At 33.6% G+C, this 19,078-nt stretch overlaps 1 protein-coding gene across 2 annotated transcripts in view; it reads right to left on the bottom strand.

Moving 5' to 3' along the window:
- The window catches only part of LRRK2 (leucine rich repeat kinase 2), a 253,844-nt gene that overhangs the window by 126,984 nt on the left and 107,782 nt on the right, over positions 1-19,078 (bottom strand). For both annotated transcript variants that reach the window (XM_072654313.1, XM_072654315.1), the window contains 3 exons: positions 18,407-18,657; positions 16,298-16,446; positions 3,888-3,981 (listed from right to left, as the gene is read on the bottom strand). In XM_072654313.1, the coding sequence (XP_072510414.1) occupies positions 3,888-3,981; positions 16,298-16,446; positions 18,407-18,657 (494 nt within the window). The remainder of the gene's footprint in view (positions 1-3,887; positions 3,982-16,297; positions 16,447-18,406; positions 18,658-19,078) is intronic.

Below are 19,078 nucleotides of genomic sequence, written 5' to 3'. Positions count from 1 at the left end.
CAATATTCTTCTGCGTACATGGAAATGTTCATTTTTGTTAGTTTGTCACATTTGTCAAATTAAAAAATTTCAATTTTAATTTTTACAAATTGGTCTCCTAAAATCAAGAATAAAAAAATCACCAAGATGCAAACTGCCCAGATCTATTAAAACTGGATGACAAAGTAAAAACAGTGGTGACATCCTACACCCCCAAATAAAGAGCAATGTAATAGACAAAATTCAGATCTTCCAGGTCAAAGAAAAAATAATTCAAGAAGTCATAAAGTAGAAATCAAAAACCAAAGAAACACTGTCAGAATTATACGTCTAAATTATAACTACTCTACATAAGAGAAAATCTTGAGATATGAAATTTCAAGGCTTATAACTCAAGAATAGTTAACCCTTCAAAAATGTTCATTAGACCTCTAACTGAATGGACTTCCAAGTATGCCTGATGAGAAAACCCAATTTTTTGAACCTAAAAAGGGGAATGCATTTGAGTAATAGGAAGGTACTAAATGATGATTAAGTGGTTACAGTTAAAAAGGGGAAAAAGAAAAAAAGTGTTGCTTGAGAACCTCACTGTCTTGAAAGGTCACAGAGAGAATAAAGAAAGATGAACAAGAACTGAGAAGTAGCTTTGTTCTATATTGTTAGTTTTAAGGTGTTAAAAAAAAGAGAATAAGTAAAAGGATAGAGTAGAGGGAAAAAAGGAAGAAAAGTGAATAACTTACAATTTTATATAATAATAAACAAAAGCATATAAACACGGAAAAAAGACTGGGGAAAATGATTATGTCAGTAACTCCATTCTTACGTGAATTGGGCAAAAGAGGGTCGAATACAGATAGCTGGAGGTAGAAATATATTAAACCCAACATGGAGATTTGCAGGGAATGAAAGAGTAAGGATTTAGAGGGAGGGATTAATCAATGAGGAAATGACAGCAAAAGAAACTAATTTTAGAGAGTAGACATAAAGGCAAGAAAAAAGTTTAAGAATCAGTGATCAGAATCTAGAGTAGATAAATATAGGCAAGACCACTTCAAATATGGATTACTACTGTTGACCATATTCCTTTTCTTTTCCCAACTTTCTTCATGACAGAGAGGAAAAATAAGAGAAAAAAGCATAAAAAGAAGAGAAGAAATATAAAAGTATATTATGGAGGGAAAAAATAATAATAATAACTCAGCACATGAAATGGATGGAGTCACCCATAAAAAGGAAGAAGATAGCAGGATGAAGTAAAAATCAGAATCCAACAATATTTTACAAGAATTATAATAATAGTAAGAAAATACATATTGAATTAGAATGAAAAATTGGAATAGAATTTATTATGCCAGTAATATATAAGCTAACTACAATATATTGATATATTAAAATTATATTAATGTAGTAATTATAATATATGATAGAATATATTATCTATAAGATTGCATATATTATAGACAATATAAATATGTAAATTATAGTACCTGTAATGTAATAGATACTATATAATATGATATTTAAAATACAAAAATATAACACAGTAAACATTTAACGATTTGGGACAAAATGATCTAAGCAAATTCAAAAAAGTAAAGGCAGCCAGATTAGATATTGGTAATAAAATGTGGTTAAAGAGATAAGCCTATAAACTACATTTTGCTTGAAGTTATGATTTTCAATTAACTTATTGCAATATATAACAAATGCAATGAATGGCAAAGCATGTAAGTACATAAAGGAAATCTAATTAAAGTAAAGGGAGAAATACAATAAAATAATAATTGTTGGGGACCTCAACGTGCTCTTCTCAGTCCTAGAGAAATTTAACAAAAAGATGAAAAATCAAGAAGTAAATGACCTGAATAAAATTTTATAAGAATTAAATGATAGTACTCAGTTCACTACTAATTGAGAATCAAAAGGATTATATACATTCCTCAACTGTGCATGACAATTTTTTAAATTGCTTTTCTGTGTGTTTTGGTTATTTTAATGTTTTTATTATTTTAGTTGTACACTCAATTTACTGACTAATGAAAATATTTAGAGATAGACATTTTCTACCGGAGAACTACTTTAGCTGCATCATAAAAGGCTGGGTATGATGTTTCATTATTGTAATTTTCTCTGATAGAGTTATAAATAATGTTTAGAAAATGGCAACCGTAAATAAAACTGTAAATCTGCTCTCAAAAACTTTTTCCTTTTAAAATATATTAAATTTAAAGTGACAGTTGCAACATATTTTTAAATTTTATTCTCTGAATTTCACAAATTTTTTACTTTTAAGTTATTCCTTCATTCTAAGTTTAAATCATTTTCCCCAATGCTATGTTAATTATAATTTTCAATTGTGTTGTAGTTAATAAAAGTTATTTAACATTTCTTCTTTTCTGAATTTGTTCATGAGGGTTTTACAGAGTCACCCAGCTGGTAAGTATCTGAGGCAGGATTTGGACTCAGATCTTCCTGACTCCAGACCCTTTGATAAATATTTACAAAAATAGAAAAGATCTGTGGATAGAACAAGAAATAAAGAACCTAATACAATCACAGCAGGAGGAAAGATCAAACAAGCCATAAAGGAATTCTGAAAAAATAAAAATAGATGGATTTATCTGTCTGTATAAGTCCTTCTTTTTTCAAAGAAGACCATGACATCCAAGAAATCATGACATGACTTACACTTGACTTTGTTTCTTTAATCTTTATTCTGCCAGATGGATTTATACCAAAATTTTGAAGAACAACTGACTACAGTTTTACATAAATTACTTGCAAAAACAGGGAAAGATGAAATTCTATCAAATTCCTTCTAGGAGATAAACATAGACCTGATAACTGAAACTGTAAAAAGATAACATGAAGAAATGTTTTAAATCTTTGAATTTTATAGGGCAAAAAAAAAAAAGCTATGGACTAATTTCTCTGATGAATATAGATGCAAATAAGTAGAACAAGTAAAATATTTGCAAAAAGACTACACTAATGTATTTAAAAGACTACGCATCATAACAAAATTAATGTATACCAGGATAACAAAGCTGATTCAATATTAGGAAAGTTAAACATACCAAAGAATATTAGTAATAAAAAAATAATGTGACTATAATAATAGATGTGGAAAAGACATCTGATAAAATACCACATTCATTTATGTTTTGACAATTTAAAAGCACAAGACTAAGTGGATCTTTACTGAATAAGGTACTAAGTTTATATTAGTGTCTTCCTTTGTAATTTTTTGTACTTTTTATCTTTTATTAATTAAAAATAGATCAAGAACTCTAGAACCAGACAAAAGTTCACCATTTTCATCAAATAGCATCTCTATCAGGCAAAACCTTCATGTTTTCAAAATCAATAATGTATTTTCAATTTTTAAACAGTATATACAAATTCAAATTATCCCTCAAAACCTTATTTCAGAATCATTGCAATAGCTATCCAAGTTTCATTCAATCATTATAATAATATATCAGAAAAAGAGTGTTCTGGAGAAGATAGAGAACCAGTCTCAGTCAAGAAGACTTGGTTTCAAGTCTCACCTCTGACATAGACTGTGTATATGAAGTCAAGTCATTTAACTTTTCCCTAGCCTAAGCAAGGTCTTAAATTACAACATACTTGTTCTGCATCAGAAAAATTAGCTTCCTTCAACAGTGAAATCAGAGGTGTGAATTTTTACATATGCAAAAAAACCAACAGACTACAAAACTGCTTCTACAAAATGTCAAACTAACCTGCTGAAAAAAAAATTAAATCAACTAATTATCAGCATCTTCTTCTTACTTGAAGTTAAACATCTATATATACAAAAAACAATGGTCATATGTAGGCTTTGATATTTAAAAGAATATGTCTCCAATTCAAACTTTCTTTCTAAAATTTAAAGTAAAACTTACTGTGGAAGACTGAGAATTACTTCTGGAATACATGTAAATTTGTTTTGTGATAAATTTAAAATTGTTATGCTAGAGGGCAAGCAAGGCACCGCAACTGCAAGAGAAAAGAAACAAAATTATGTGCATTTTCATTATTTCTTTATTGACTTAAGAACATTTCTTGACAAACTTTATCAGACATACTGCTTTTTCTAAGATGCTAGTTTTATCTTAAAGCCTCTCTGACTCCATTTTACCCACCAAAAATTTTTTTCTTCTTTTGCAAACTTCAATTTTATTTGTACTAGTAAACAAGCAATACCACACAGTACTTATGAGAATCTTTTCATCTGAGAACCTGAACAAAATCCCTAAATTTAAACTCAACTTCAAGGCAACATTGTAAGATGTCTAGTATAATTTACATGCAAGCTAAGTCAAAAATTTATAACTCTAAACTAAAATTCACAGTGGCTACAATTCTATATTACTTAAAGGAAAGGGAGATTTCCTTTTTTAAAAAAAAAGCAATTAAAATTTTGCAGTAATGTAAAAAGTACTGAGTAGGGAATAAACTACTCAAGTGATCATGACTCAGCTATGTAACTTTGATAAGTCGCTAAATTTGGAACAATGGAATCACTGGTAAAGTTGAAAGGAACTCCATAGGCCATCAACTCCAACTACTAACCATAGCATGAATTCCATCTTTAACATACCTGGCAAGCTGGTCATTTAGCTAATGACTGAATACCTCCTCTCACCAAAAATTGACTACCTCCTGAGACATTAGTCCATTAATAAGTAGTTTAACCCCTATTAAGTTTTTCCTTATATTCAACCTTATAATACATGTGCTTATTTTCACTTAATAATTCTAATTCTATTAGAGAGGATTAGATATAACAGTAGTGACAACTCTATTGCAGTATGCAAATGCTAAAATTTCTACCACAAAATCCTTCAGTATTTGAAGATTCCTATTAATCTTCTCCTCTCTTGGCAAAACATAGTAAGTTTCTTTAAAATCACATGATTTGAAGTCTTTATTGTGCTGTTTGTATTCAGTACATGCTCCATTTATAACATCCCTTCTAAAATACAGCACACGGGGGTGGGGGGATGAGGGGGATGGAGCCAAGATGGCGGAGTAGAAAGACATACATACACATAGCTCCGAACACACAGCCCTATGGAACATCTGTAAAAAAGTACCCCCGGCAAATTCTGGAGCAGCAGAGGCCACAGAACGGTGAAGCACAGGAGACGCGGAGCCGACCCAGCCCTGCCCTGGCTGTGGCACCGAGAGGAGCAGATCTGAGCAGGCTTCAGGGATGGGATCTCCAGCAGTCGCGTGGGTCCCTCCACCCACAGGTGACGGGGGTCGGTGAGAGGGTCTCTTTGGCGGGTCAAGAGGGGAGTGGTGTGCCCCCATAACTCAGGCCCCCTCAGGAGACAGCAGCAGAGGTGGGAGCAGACCCGGACTCCCCAAGCAGGCAGAAGCCCGAATCCATTGTTGAAGGTCTCTGCATAAACCCCCTGAGGGAACTGAGCCTGAGAGGCGGCTCTGCTCCCACCTGAGCACCTGAACTTAATTTCACACTGAATAGCAGCCCTGCCCCTGCCCAAAGCCCTGAGGCTGGGGAGCAGCATTTGAATCTCAGACCCCAAGCTCTGGCTGGGAGGATCTGGAGGTGAAGTGGGTGTGGAGAGGACACTCAGAAGTCAAGTCACTGGCTGGGAAAATGCTCAGAAAAGGGAAAAGAAATAAGACTATAGAAGGTTACTTTCTTGGTGAACAGGCATTTCCTTCCTTCCTTTCTGATGAGGAAGAACAATGCTTAGCATCAGGCAAAGACACAGAAGTCAAGGCTTCTGTATCCCAGCCCACTCAATGGGCTCAGGCCATGGAAGAGCTCAAAAAGAATTTTGAAAATCAAGTTAGAGAGGTGGAGGAAAAACTGGGAAGAGAAATGAGAGACATGCAAAGTATGAACAGCAGGTCAGCACCCTGCTAAAGGAGACCCAAAAAAATGCTGAAGAAAATAACACCTTGAAAAATAGGCTAACTCAATTGACAAAAGAGGTTCAAAAAGCCAATGAGGAGAAGAATGCTTTCAAAAGCAGAATTAGCCAAATGGAAAAGGAAGTTCAAAAGCTCACTGAAGAAAATAGTTCTTTCAAAATTAGAATGGAACAGATGGAGGCTAATGACTTTATGAGAAACCAAGAAATCACAAAAAAAAAACCAAAAGAATGAAAAAATGGAATATAATGTGAAATATCTCACTGGAAAAACAACTGACCTGGAAAACAGATCCAGGAGAGACAATTTAAAAATTATGAGACTACCTAAAAGCCTTGATCGAAAAAAGAGCCTAGACATCATCTTTCATGAAATTATCAAGGAAAACTTCCCTGAGATTCTAGAACCAGGGGGCAAAATAAACATTGAAAGAATCCACCAATCACCTCCTGAAAGAGATCCAAAAAGAGACACTCCTAGGAACATTGTGTCCAAATTCCAGAGATCCCTGGCCAAGCAGAAAATATTGCAAGCAGCTAGAAAGAAACAATTCAAGTATTGTGGAAATACAATCAGGATAACACAAGATCTAGCAGCTTCTACATTAAGGGATCGAAGGGTATGGAATAGGATATTCCAGAAGTCAAAGGAACTAGGACTAAAACCAAGAATCACCTACCCAGCAAAACTGAGTATAATACTTCAGGGGAAAAATTGGTCTTTCAATGAAATAGAGGACTTTCAAGCATTCTTGATGAAAAGACCAGAGCTGAAAAGAAAATTTGACTTTCAAACACAAGAATGAAGAGAAGCATGAAAAGGTGAACAGCAAAGAGAAGTCATAAGGGACTTACTAAAGTTGAACTGTTTACATTCCTACATGGAAAGACAATATTTGTAACTCTTGAAACATTTCAGTATCTGGGTACTGGGTGGGATTACACACACACACATGCACATGCACACACACATAGAGACAGAGTGCACAGAGTGAATTGAAGAGGATGGGATCATATCTTAAAAAAATGAAATCAAGCAGTGAGAGAGAGAAATATATTGGGAGGAGAAAGGGAGAAATGGAATGGGGCAAATTATCTCTCATAAAAGAGGCAAGCAAAAGACTTTTTTAGTTTTGGGAAAAAGAGGGGAGGTGAGAGAAAAACATGAAGTTTACTCTCATCACATTCCACTAAAGGAAGGAATAAAATGCACACTCATTTTGGTATGAAAACCTATCTTACAATACAGGAAAGTGGGGGATAAGGGGATAAGCAGGGTGGGAGGGATGATGGAAGGGAGGGCATGGGGAGAATGGAGCAATTTGAGGTCGACACTCATGGGGAGGGACAGGCTCAAAAGAGAGAATAGAAGTAATGGGGGACAGGATAGGATGGAGGGAAATATAGTTAGTCTTATACAACACGACTATTATGGAAGTCATTTGCAAAACTACACAGATTTGGCCTATATTGAATTGCTTGCCCTCCAAAGGGAGGGGGTGGGGAGGGAGGGAGGTAAAGAAGTTGGAACTCAAAGTTTTAGGAACAACTGTCGAGTACTGTTCTTGCCACTAGGAGATAAGAAATACAGGTAAAGAGGTATAAAAAGTTATCTGGCCCTACAAGACAAAAGAGAAGATGGAGACAAGGGCAGAGAGGGAAGATAGAAGAGAGAGCAGATTGGTGATGGGACAATTAGAATGCTCGGTGTTTTGGGGTGGGGGGAGGGGACAAAAGGGGAGAAAATTTGGAACCCAAAATTTTCTGCAAATGAATGTTAAAAGTTAAATAAAAAAAAAGAAAAAAAGAAAAAAAAACAAATAAAATATAGCACACGACATGTATAAACTATATCAAATAGTTGACTATTTCAGAGAGTGGGGATGTTAAGAAAGAAAGGAGAGAATGTAAACTCAAAATTTTGAAAAACAAATGTTAAAATTGTTTTTATATGCAACTAAATATTATTTAGGAAAAATATTATTAAAAATAAAATGTAATACTCAGAACAGGACACAATACCACAGATGTGGGTGGCTAGAGCAGTATAAAGAAGAAATACTTCCTCCCTTGTTCTGGATGCTACTTAAAAAAAATAATAGTATTTTATTTTTTCCCAATTATATATAAATACAATTCTTAGCATTTACAAGATTTTTGAGTTCCAAATTTTTCTCCCTTCCTCTTTTCCTAAAATGGCAAGAAATTTGATATAGGCTATGCATTTGCAATCATGTAAAACACAGACCTATATTAGACAAAGTTGTGAAAGAAGAAACAGACCAAAAGGGAAAAAACACATAGAAGCAAAATAAAATAAGTGAAAAAAGCATGCTTCAATCTGCAATCAGACTCCATCTCTGGATGTGGACAGTATTTTTCCATTATAGTCCTTTGGAATTCTCTTGGATCATTGTGTTGCTGAGAAGAGCTAAATCATCCACTGTTGATCAAACAATGTTGCTGTTACTATGTACAGTTTTTACTGGTTCTGTTCATTTCACTTAGATTGTTTATAAGCACCTTTCCAGGTTTTTCTGAAATCTGCCTGCCCATCATTTCTTATTGCACCATAGCATTATATTATATCCGTAGACCACAATTTGCTCGGCCATTCCCCAACTGATGGGCATCCCCTCAATTTCCAGTATTTTGTTATCGTTCAAAGAGCTGCTATAAATGTTTTTGCACATGTAGGTCCTCCCCTTTTTTTGAATCTGTTTTGGATACAGACTTAGTAGTGGTATTGCTAGATAAAATGGTATGCATAGTTTGATTCCCCTTTGGTCATAACTCCAAATGGTTGGGTCAGTTCACAACTCCACCAACAGTGAATTAGTGCCCCAATTTTCTCACGTCTTTTCATTTAGGATAATGTTGCTTCCTCATTGCCTATTCTAGTTGCTGTAATTTCTTTACATTCTCTAATATCTACAATTAGAATTTTTAATAAAATATTGAATGAAGTTGCTGATGATGTACATTCTTCCTTCATCCAGATCTTACTGGTAAGTCTTCTAGCTTATTTCTAATACAGATAATGCTTGCTGATGGTTTCAGATAAATACTACTAAGCATCTCCCAGAAAGTTTCATTTATGTCTGTTTTCTAGTGTTTTCAATATAAGTATTACATTTTGCCAAAAGCCCTTTCTGTATCTATTTAGATAATCATGTGATTTTTGTTGGTTTTAATATTGTTATAGGTCATGATATGCTGATAGTTTTCCTAATATTAAACCAAGACATACATCCCTGGTATAAATCCCAGCTGGTCATAGTATATGATCTTTGGGATATATTGCTGCAATCTCTGTGCTAGTATTTGATTTAAAATTTAGGCATCAATATCACTAAGGGAATATCACTACAGTTTTCCTTCTCTATTTTCATTCTTTGTGATTTAGATATCAGAACCATATTTGTGTCATAAAATATATTAGGATTCTTTCTTTGCCTATTTTTACAAATACTTTATATAGTGCTAAAATTAATTGTTCTTTAAACATTTGGTACAATTCACTTCTGAATCCACCCAGTTCCAGTGATTTCTTCTGAGGGAGTTCATTGATGGCTTGTTCAATTTTTTCTTTCTATGATAGGATTATTTGAGCTTTTTATTTCCTCTTCTGTTCATCTTGGTAATTTTTATTTTTGCAAATATTCATCCATATCACCTAGATTGTCAGATTTACCATCATATAATTGGGCAAAATAGTTCCTAATAATTGCTTTAATTTCATCTTCACTGATGAATTCACCCTTTTCATTTTTGATACTACTAATTTGATTTTCCTCTTTATTTTTTTAAATCAAATTCATCATTGGGTTATTTCTTTGTTTTTTTTTCCTACAAAACCAAATGCAAGTTTTATTTATAAGTTCAACAGTTTTCTTACTTTCAGCTTTATTAATTTTTCCATGTATTTTCAGGATTTCCAAATTGGTGTGTAACTGAGGATTTTGACCTTGTTTTTGTAGTTTTGTAGTTGCATACCCAATTCATTGATCTACTATTTCTGTTTTATTCATTTAAGCAGTTAGAGATAACAAAATTTCCACTAAGTACTACTTTGACTTTACTCCATAAATTTTGCTGTACTACCTCATTGTGGTTATTCTCTTCAATGAAATTATTATTTTTATGATTTGTTCTTTGATCCAATCATTCTTTCTGGTTATATTATTTTCCAATTAATTTTTAATCTATGTTTCTATGGCCCTTCATTCAATGTAATTTTTATTGCTTTATGATCTGAAAAGGATGCATTTAATATTCAGTTTTCCACATTTGGTTGTGAGGTTTTCATATATTGTAATTTTTTGTGTAGATCCTATGTGTCACTAAGAAAAAGGTATATTTCTATTTCCATTTCTTTCTGTATTCAATATGGTCCCGAGTTCTATCTCATTTTAACTTTTCTAAAATTTTTTTCATCTTTTCAACTTCTTGCTTACTTATCTAGTTTTGAGTGGGAAAGTTGAGGTCTCCTACTAGTACAATTTTACTGTCTATTTCCTCCTCTAATTCATGCAACTTTTCCATTAAGAATTTGGATGCTAAGCCATTTGATGTCTATGTTTAGTATTGAAGTAACTTTATGATCTATGGTACCTTTTAGCAAAAAGTACTTTCTCTGCTTATCTCTTTTAATTAATTTATGTTTTGCTTTTGATTTGTCTTATTGCTATCCCTGAGAAGCGTAATAGTTTCTGCTCTAGTGAAACTTCACATATGCTTCCTATAAACAATATATTGTCAAATTCTGTTTTTTAATCCACTTTGTCCTCTGCTTGCTTTATAAGTGAATTCATCCCATTCACACTCACAATTATGATTACTCAGTATATCCCTCCATACTATATCCCCCTCTTTTTTTTTTAGCCTGTTGCTCCTTGGAAAGTCTGTTTTTCCTCTGACTTCACTTCCCCCAATCCTCTCTCTTCTGTAACCTCTCTCCCGTTCTCTGTTCTTTCCCTTATAGCCAACTGAGTGTGCATGTTATTCCTTCTTTGGACCAGTTATGATCAGAGTAAGGTTCAGTTGTTACCTTTCACCCCTCCCCACATCTTCCCCTCAACTGTAAAAGCTCTTCTTTTCAGGACTCTTTTATGTGAGATAATTTACCTCATTATACCTTGCCCTTCTCCCTTGCCCCAATAAATCCCTCTTTCTCATTCCCTCAATTTTATTATTTTGAAATCATCCTATCTCAACATTCCAAATCAATTCACACTCATTCTCTCTGTGTATTCCTTTTAGTTTTCTTAATAATGATACAGTTCTTAGGAGTTACAAGTGTTATCTTCATTAGAGGAATGTAAATGCAAATTATCAAATGCTTTATGATTTCGCTTTCATGTTTCCATTTTTAAGCTTCCCTTGAGTCTTGTATTTGAAAGTCAAATTTCCTGTTCAGTTCTGGTCTTTTCATTAGGACTGCTTGAAAACTCTTTATTTTGTTTACACATTAAAAGATTATACTCAGTTTTGCTAGGGATATTATTGTTGGTTATACTTCTATTACATTTTCCCTCCAGAAAGACATATTCCAAGCCCTCAGATCCTTTATTTTAGAAGATGCTCAGTCTTGTGTGATCCTGATTATGGCTCCATTATATCTGAATTGTTTCTTTCTGGCTGCTTCCAGTATTTTTTTCTTTGCCTGGGAAATAAAGAACTATTGAACGACTGAAGAAACCCAGGTATTAAGTAAAAAAATATAGGCAAATGGCAAGATGTTATCCCAGGTTTTAGGAAGGGATTATCAAGCTCACTTTAAAGTATAATTAAAAAATTGTCTCACATTACATCTTTTTGGACATTAAACAATATGAAGCAGGCTTAAAAATTAAACAAAAATTTACATGAATATGCTACAAGAGCAGAAGACTAAGATAATGCTATCTTTTTAAATGTTAAGCAGTAATAAGTATCAGCATATTAAGTAGTATAGTGCTCCATGGAAAGCAAGTGTTAAAACCATTAAATAATTGTTCAATAAATAGGACAATCATGCACAATTATTTGGTGAAATTAATTTACTGAGAACATCCAAACAATATGAGGCATTTTCAGCATAAAAGTCAACAATTCAGTACCATAGTAGATCATCCTAATATGCAACACTTTTTCATAGTGTAAAATACCAGAGAAAATTACCCTGAGATGTCTTGATACTATAATATACTGACATCTATCTAATGACAATCTGCTACTTACTTGTCAACTTGTCGATATATCAATGTATCTTTGATACAGATCACAATATTTACAAACTTTCTCATCCTATGGAATTCTTATCCATTTGGCTCTTCAAAACTTTAATGTAAAACAATAAAATTTTCATAAACAATCTACTCAAAGTTCTCAAGATCCATACATCTGGGTCTTTAAGTGGAACCAGAACCACACTTAGACCTTCCTTCTGGTGTTGCTTAGGCAGCTACCACCATTTCATCTTTTTCTGGTTGTCCAACAACATACCATAATCTGGAAATCCTTTATCTACTTAGCTTAGTGGACTAATCTACTTTGAATGGTCGTGGGTTTGAAATCTTATAGTAATTACAGGACTTGACGTGACAAAGAAAACACCTTTGATAAGAGTAGGTGGTATCTATGAAGTTTTAGCAGTCACAAACATCTTCACTGAGCATATGCCTCAGAGCATATGCCTCATAAGCACACATACATGCACACAAAATAGTATATATTTCATCCCAGTTGCTACTGATATTGATGAGAGGTAGCATGACATGGTGGATAGAGAGCTGGCCTTAAAATCAGAAGACCTGAGTTCAAGTCCCACTTATGACACGTAATATATGACTCTGGGCAAGTTACTTAACCTCTTAGTACTCCAAGACAACTCTATATCTTAGGTATAGAGAAAGTGCTGACTTGCACTGGTAGGCAGTTTCCTCACCTGGGAGGAGTTCCCCATACCAATGACGTGATAGGTAATCACTATCTTTTATTCCCTTAATATTGATAATCAAAGGAATTATCTCCATGATTGGTATCTATAAAAGAATTTTGAAATGCAATCATGAGAGAAATTCTTTGGGAGAGGCTTTATGATTATGTTTTGTTTTACCAATTTAAATTCCTGGTTGTTCTTTTGTTACTTATAAAAAATAGACACAGTAGGAGCTTGCGTTCTCTGCAAAGAGTGATAACTTAGTTTCTTCTTTGTCTATTCTTATTCCTTCAATTTCTTTATCTTGTCTAATTGCTACAGCTAACATTTCTAGTACCATATTGAATAACAGTGGTGATAATGGACATCCTTCTTTCACCCCTGATCTTATTGGGAATGCATCTAGCTTATCCCTATTGCATATAATGCTTGCTGAAGGTTTTAGGTAGATACTGCTTATTATTTTATGGAAAGTCCCCTTTATTTCTATGTTCTCCAGTGTTTTTAGTAGGAATGGGTGTTGTATTTTGTCGAAAGCTTTTTCTGCATCTGTTGAGATAATCATGTGGTCTTTGTTAGTTTTGTTCTTGATGTGATAGATAATACCGATAGTTTTCCTAATACTGAACCAGCCCTGCATTCCTGGTATGAATTCTACCTGATTATAATGTATTAAGGAGCTTATTTCTCTAAGTATATTAGTCAGTTGAGTGACAAAATATTATTTGCTCTAGAAAAATCAAATATAAAAGCTGGCCTCCAAGGAACTTCTCATGCTTTTATCCACTCTCAATGCAAGCTTAAAGTGTTCTGATGAATTTTATATTGGAGTGGAGAAAGTAGATATATGGGTCAGAAGTTTCTGAGTCTTCATAGCCATGTTTTTTGCATTAATATCATGTGTTCTTTTCTATTCTTTCAGAATCTTCTCCTTCCTTTAAGACTGCTTGAAAACTGGAACTTGAATGTTATTAAAATTATAGTCATGTGTAGTACACATTCATTTTGTTGGCCAAGCTGTTCTCTCCAACTTCATTTTCTTAAGTGTCAAGTCCTCATAATGACATTCTACTGTGTTTTAAAGATACCAGCAACCTCCTAAGAAACAAAATATCATTCCTCCTTTGCCTTCATGAAATAGTTGACACTTAACCACTTTGTTATACTCTCATTTTCCTGTCATTCAGAAATAGCCCCTCTCTGATGCTCATCAATTGGGGCATGGCTGAACAAGTTGTGAAATACAACGAGGTATCCCTGAAGAACAACGAGAAAGTCCATTCACTTTCTCTTCTAGGAAGCAGAACTATCTACATAGCAGCTAGTTGTAGCAGAAATAAACACATAGCATCCAATTCAAGTCACTTTTAAACTCTACCCCCTCCATAGTTTCATTTTCTGAAATCCCTTGTGAGTTTACAAATTCACTTACTAAGCCCTTTTAACACCATTTAGTAACTGCACAGCCATATCTAATTCCTTGCTTTATCTCAAAAACAACTTTAGAGCCATACCCTATTTTCTCTGGCTTTTCAGATTTTTTTATTTTACTTATGTTTGTATTTTGTCAATTTGTTTACCTTAACAATTGTTTACTTTTAAATTTCCTCTCTTCAACTTCACTGTCCTTTTATTTTGCTCTATAGGCCTTACTTCCTAGTAATCTTAATCCTCTTCCTTCCCTTTAGTGTTCTTTCTCAGAAGCTGAACTTGGAAACAGTTTCCTTAATTGGTGGAAAGAATTCTTCAATTTTCCCAAATTCCTCTATTCCTAACTTTGACTGCAGTTGCATCAAAATACTTCTCTATTGTGGTCCCTGGCTTTCAGGTGTCATCTATCCTACTGCTCTTTCCTAAGGTCCTTGAGGCCTTGCCATATTATTTTTTCCTCTGTCAAGTCTGAAGTATGACCTGGTCTTTTTATCTACAGTAAGCTGAACCTATCTTTATGTATTATCTCTCTCAATTAAAGGGTGAGCTCTTTGAGAACAATGACTATCTCACTTATTATTTGTGTATACCCAGTACTTAGCACTATGCTTGGCAAGCACTTAATACTATTACCTAAAATTAATCTCCTGGCTCTTTTCACAAGTCCAAATACTTTCAAATCACTTTCATGATATACTTCTCTTTGCTAAACTCAAATCTCTTTTCTTTTCCCATTTCTCTTTGTCTCACAGAAGTCAGAAATAGAAAAGTAGTTCCAACATCACTAATGGGAAAACATATCACCAGAGAAATACTGACAAATCTGTTCCACTTTGTAGCAACCTCACATTCTTCTAGTTTCACTTGTAATCCCAGATTTAGGTGAGATTTTGCCCAACTTCTGTTCACCATCTTGCATCATCCCTCTATGTAACCTGTTGTAGGAAAATGAGCCAATCCATTTGGCAAGAAGATCACCTGTTTGCTGATTAAGGTAACTTCTGGGTTCTTTTCACCTGCTTGTAGAAACTGTTTTACATTGGTTGAATTACTATCAGAAATGTTAATAATCAGAGCTAATATGTTTACTTTTATCTATTTCCTATTTTTCAGGATTAAAATTATAGATCAAGTTGTAGCAATATCTTTTCACCTTTATCCCTTCTTCTAATGTGGTGCTACATTCTACTTTTTGTCAATAAACTGGTTGCACAGAGACATGTGGTTTTCAATTACAAACCTTAGCTATTAATATAGTTGCTTGCCTGACATTCCTTTAAGTTTTCTAGCAAGAAGTGTCATGCATGGAATGACCCCTGGAGGTGTATTTAGAAGATCCAGGGCTAAATTTGAGCTTTCCCACTAATCAGCTAGTGGAAATGAATAAACTACTTTGTCTCTCTGGGACCTAATTTTCTCATCTGAGAAAGAAGGATAATATTAATGCTACATGCCTTATAATACTCATCTGAGGAAAGTACTTTATAAATCTTAAAGTCCTATCCATAAAAATGTGAGTTGTTACTGTGGTTTTTTATAAATGAGAATATATTAATATGGGTTCAGTTGCTCCAATGATATCTCAACACATTTTTACATAGATTTCAAAATGAAGTATTAACAATTACCTGAATGTTTCTAGAGTTTCAAAAACTGTGATTACCATTATTTGTCCTTGTTTTTTCACTGTCATTGTCTGTGTAGAAGGGGAGGCTGCACAGAACTAAAAACCACTTAAATTTTTTTTTTCTCTTTCAAATGTATCCATAGCTAAAGAATGTATCTCTTCATAGCCAACCTCCAAGTGATAAACCATCTCATTTACTGAGGCTACTAAAATTTTTTCCAGCTTGGTAGAACTTGCTCAAGTTCTTCTGCTAACAGAGTCCCAAAACTTAAGATCACTTTCATGCCGTAATAAAGAATTAGAGTCTCTATAATAAAACCAATGCTTGAAATACACTTTAAAAATCAACATCTAAAATCCTCATATATATAGAATGTTCACTCTAAAATACTTAGAAGAAAAAAAAAACAAGCAAAATATACTTACCAAGAAAATTCATTCTGGCACTAAAAACTTCCAGTTTACTACATGCCTCAAAAAAATCTTCAGTTATGGATGATATGTGATTTTTACTAAGATTTAAAATCTTCAACTGCTTCAAGCACAAAGGTGAATGTATTTCTGATATTTTGTTTCTAATCAAAGAAGGGGAAAATAAGTATCAAATTAATTAACAAAATTATCAGTTTAGTAATAGCAAAAAAAAGTACACACATTGCAAAGATCAATAAAAGATACTAATTTACCAGAAAAACTTTTGACAATATAAATCAAGGCAGTTTATAGAATCAACTCATTTCTTTTTTAAACAGAGCACTGTTAGAAAGCAATTCAAAAAATAAAAGGATTTTTAAACAGGTATCACTTCTTCCATGATAACAGTAATAGCTAACATTTACATAGTTAACTATATAACATTTAATAGGTGTTAGGCAATGTGCTAACTGTTTTAGAATTATTATTTCATTTGATCCTCAAAATATCCCTGCAAAAGCCGGTGTTATTATTCCCATTTTACAGATAAAAGAAATTGAGGCAAACAGAGGTTAAGTAACTTGCTAAGGATCACATAGCTAGTATGTATTTGAGGCCAGATTTTAACAGGTATTCCTGACTCCAAACCCTCACTGCCATGAAGTCTTCCCTAGTAATTTTAGCTACAAGGAATAGTTCCAACTTCCAATATCTCAAGTCAACTTATTTGACTTTTATTACATACTTATTACATTATAAAATATGTAGCAGGTGAATGAATGCTACATTTACCTTATAGTTATTTTTGAAAAAAATCATGCCATCGAAAGAATGAAGGAGTTAGAACTGAAAGACATTCATCTGAATACTAGCTTTGCTTACCACGTGAGTGATCTTGTAAAAATTCTAACCTCTATAGGTCTTAGTTTCCTCCTCCAGAAAATGAAGTCTGAGCAGAAGATCTAAAAGGCTTCTTCCAACTCTCAGTCTAATTACTTGGATGTAACATCACCTGAATGTAAACTCCTTGAGGACAAAGTATATATCTTTGCTTCATCATTACATCCCTAATGCTTTTAATTAGGGAGCATATAATGTTCACTGAGTTGAATTTATTAGGCACCTATGATTGGTGATATCCTTCTCAACTGAGAAACTAGTGGTGTCAGCAAAACAGCTCTGGCTCATAGAAGTTTACAATTTAAATGGGGGTGGTGGGAGAGACAATTATGTACAAATAAAGGCTTATTTGAAACACAAAAAATAGATATTAGATGATTTTGGAGAGATGGCACCAGCAGCTGAGGCAACCAGATTTCATGTTGAAAACAGCACTTAGAAAAAAAATTAGAGATTCTAAGTGGTGGAAAGTGAAGACAGAGTGAATTCCAGACATAAGATTCAGATAGCATACAGATAAAAAAAGGGAGATAGAAGATTAGGACCTGAATGAGGAACAGTAAAGTCTGGTTCAATCATTTTGGTTGAAACTTAGTGGGTGTGAAGTGGAATAATGCCCAATAAAATCGGAAAGGTTTGTTTGGGTTAAGTTATGAAAAACTTTGAAGTCAAACAGAAGATCTTATATTCTAGAGATAATGCGGGTGATGGTAAGAGAGCACCAGAATTTACTGAATAAGGGAAATATATGATTAGATCTCTGCTTAAGACGAATTACTTTGACAGCGATGTGAAGGATGAACTGGAGTGAACTGCAATGATGAACCGTAGTACTACAATAAACTATAATACCAGATAATTATGAACAGATTTCCTACCTATGCAATGCTGACTTTTCTAATATATCAATTCTGTCGTGGAAATAAAAATAAGACACTTAATTGACTTAATGAGAGAATAATTGAATAGTCTAGTACAGGAACCCAAATTGTGAATTTAATTGATTTCATGAGAGGAATATGGGACTAACAAGTCAGAGATGCGTTTAGCTTCTGGTTCTGTTAATTACTAGCTATAATGACACTGGGAAAGTCATTTAAGTTAAATCTCAATTATCCATCAATAAAATGAAATGATGAGGTTGTACTACACAAATTCCAAGGTTTTTCCAGCCGTGATAATTCCACTTTAATTTACACACTAAAAATCGGCATCACTTACCCTTCCAGAAGGAGATGTTCTAGATTTTCTATGACATCTGCAAGAAATTCAGGGACAGAGGAAAGTTGATTGTATGAGAGATTGAGCTGTTTCAAGGTTGGACATCTGATAGCTGGATCCAAAATTATAGACGGTCCAATATCATTACGGGAGATATCAAGATTTGCAATGCAATTCATTTTAAACAAAGAGGCAGGAATTGAAGTGATTTTGTTACTGTGTAAGTCCAAATATGTCAAGCATTTTAAAATCTGAAAATAAAATATTTTAAAGTTATGAAATGATGTCACCAAGAAAAACTAATTCAAAGCTTAGAACTTCTAATCCCCTTGCCCCCAAACTCCTGAAAATCTGGTTTAATCTTTTCTTCTCAATAGCTTGATCCCAAGTGAGTCCACTCCACGCATTTAATTTAATGTTTCCATTAAATTATACTGGTATCTGACCTATTCAACATCTGACCTCAGCTCCTGGTCTTTGTTCACATTGTTCTCTATACCTGGAACGTCCTCCCCCTTTTCTCACTTAAAAAAAATATATCACACACACATTTTTTAAAAATCATACACTGGCAAATAGCAGTTCATTTTCTAGCAAATTGGAAGACAGAGAACATCAAGCTTATAATCATAAAAAATAACATTCCCTTCCAAGACAATAAAATTTTTAAAC

The sequence above is a fragment of the Notamacropus eugenii genome, chromosome 3 (assembly GCF_028372415.1).
Source record: "Notamacropus eugenii isolate mMacEug1 chromosome 3, mMacEug1.pri_v2, whole genome shotgun sequence".
NCBI lineage: Eukaryota > Metazoa > Chordata > Mammalia > Diprotodontia > Macropodidae > Notamacropus > Notamacropus eugenii.
The sequence above is the reverse complement of the archived record's forward strand: the minus strand, read 5'-3'. Positions and strand labels throughout refer to the sequence as shown.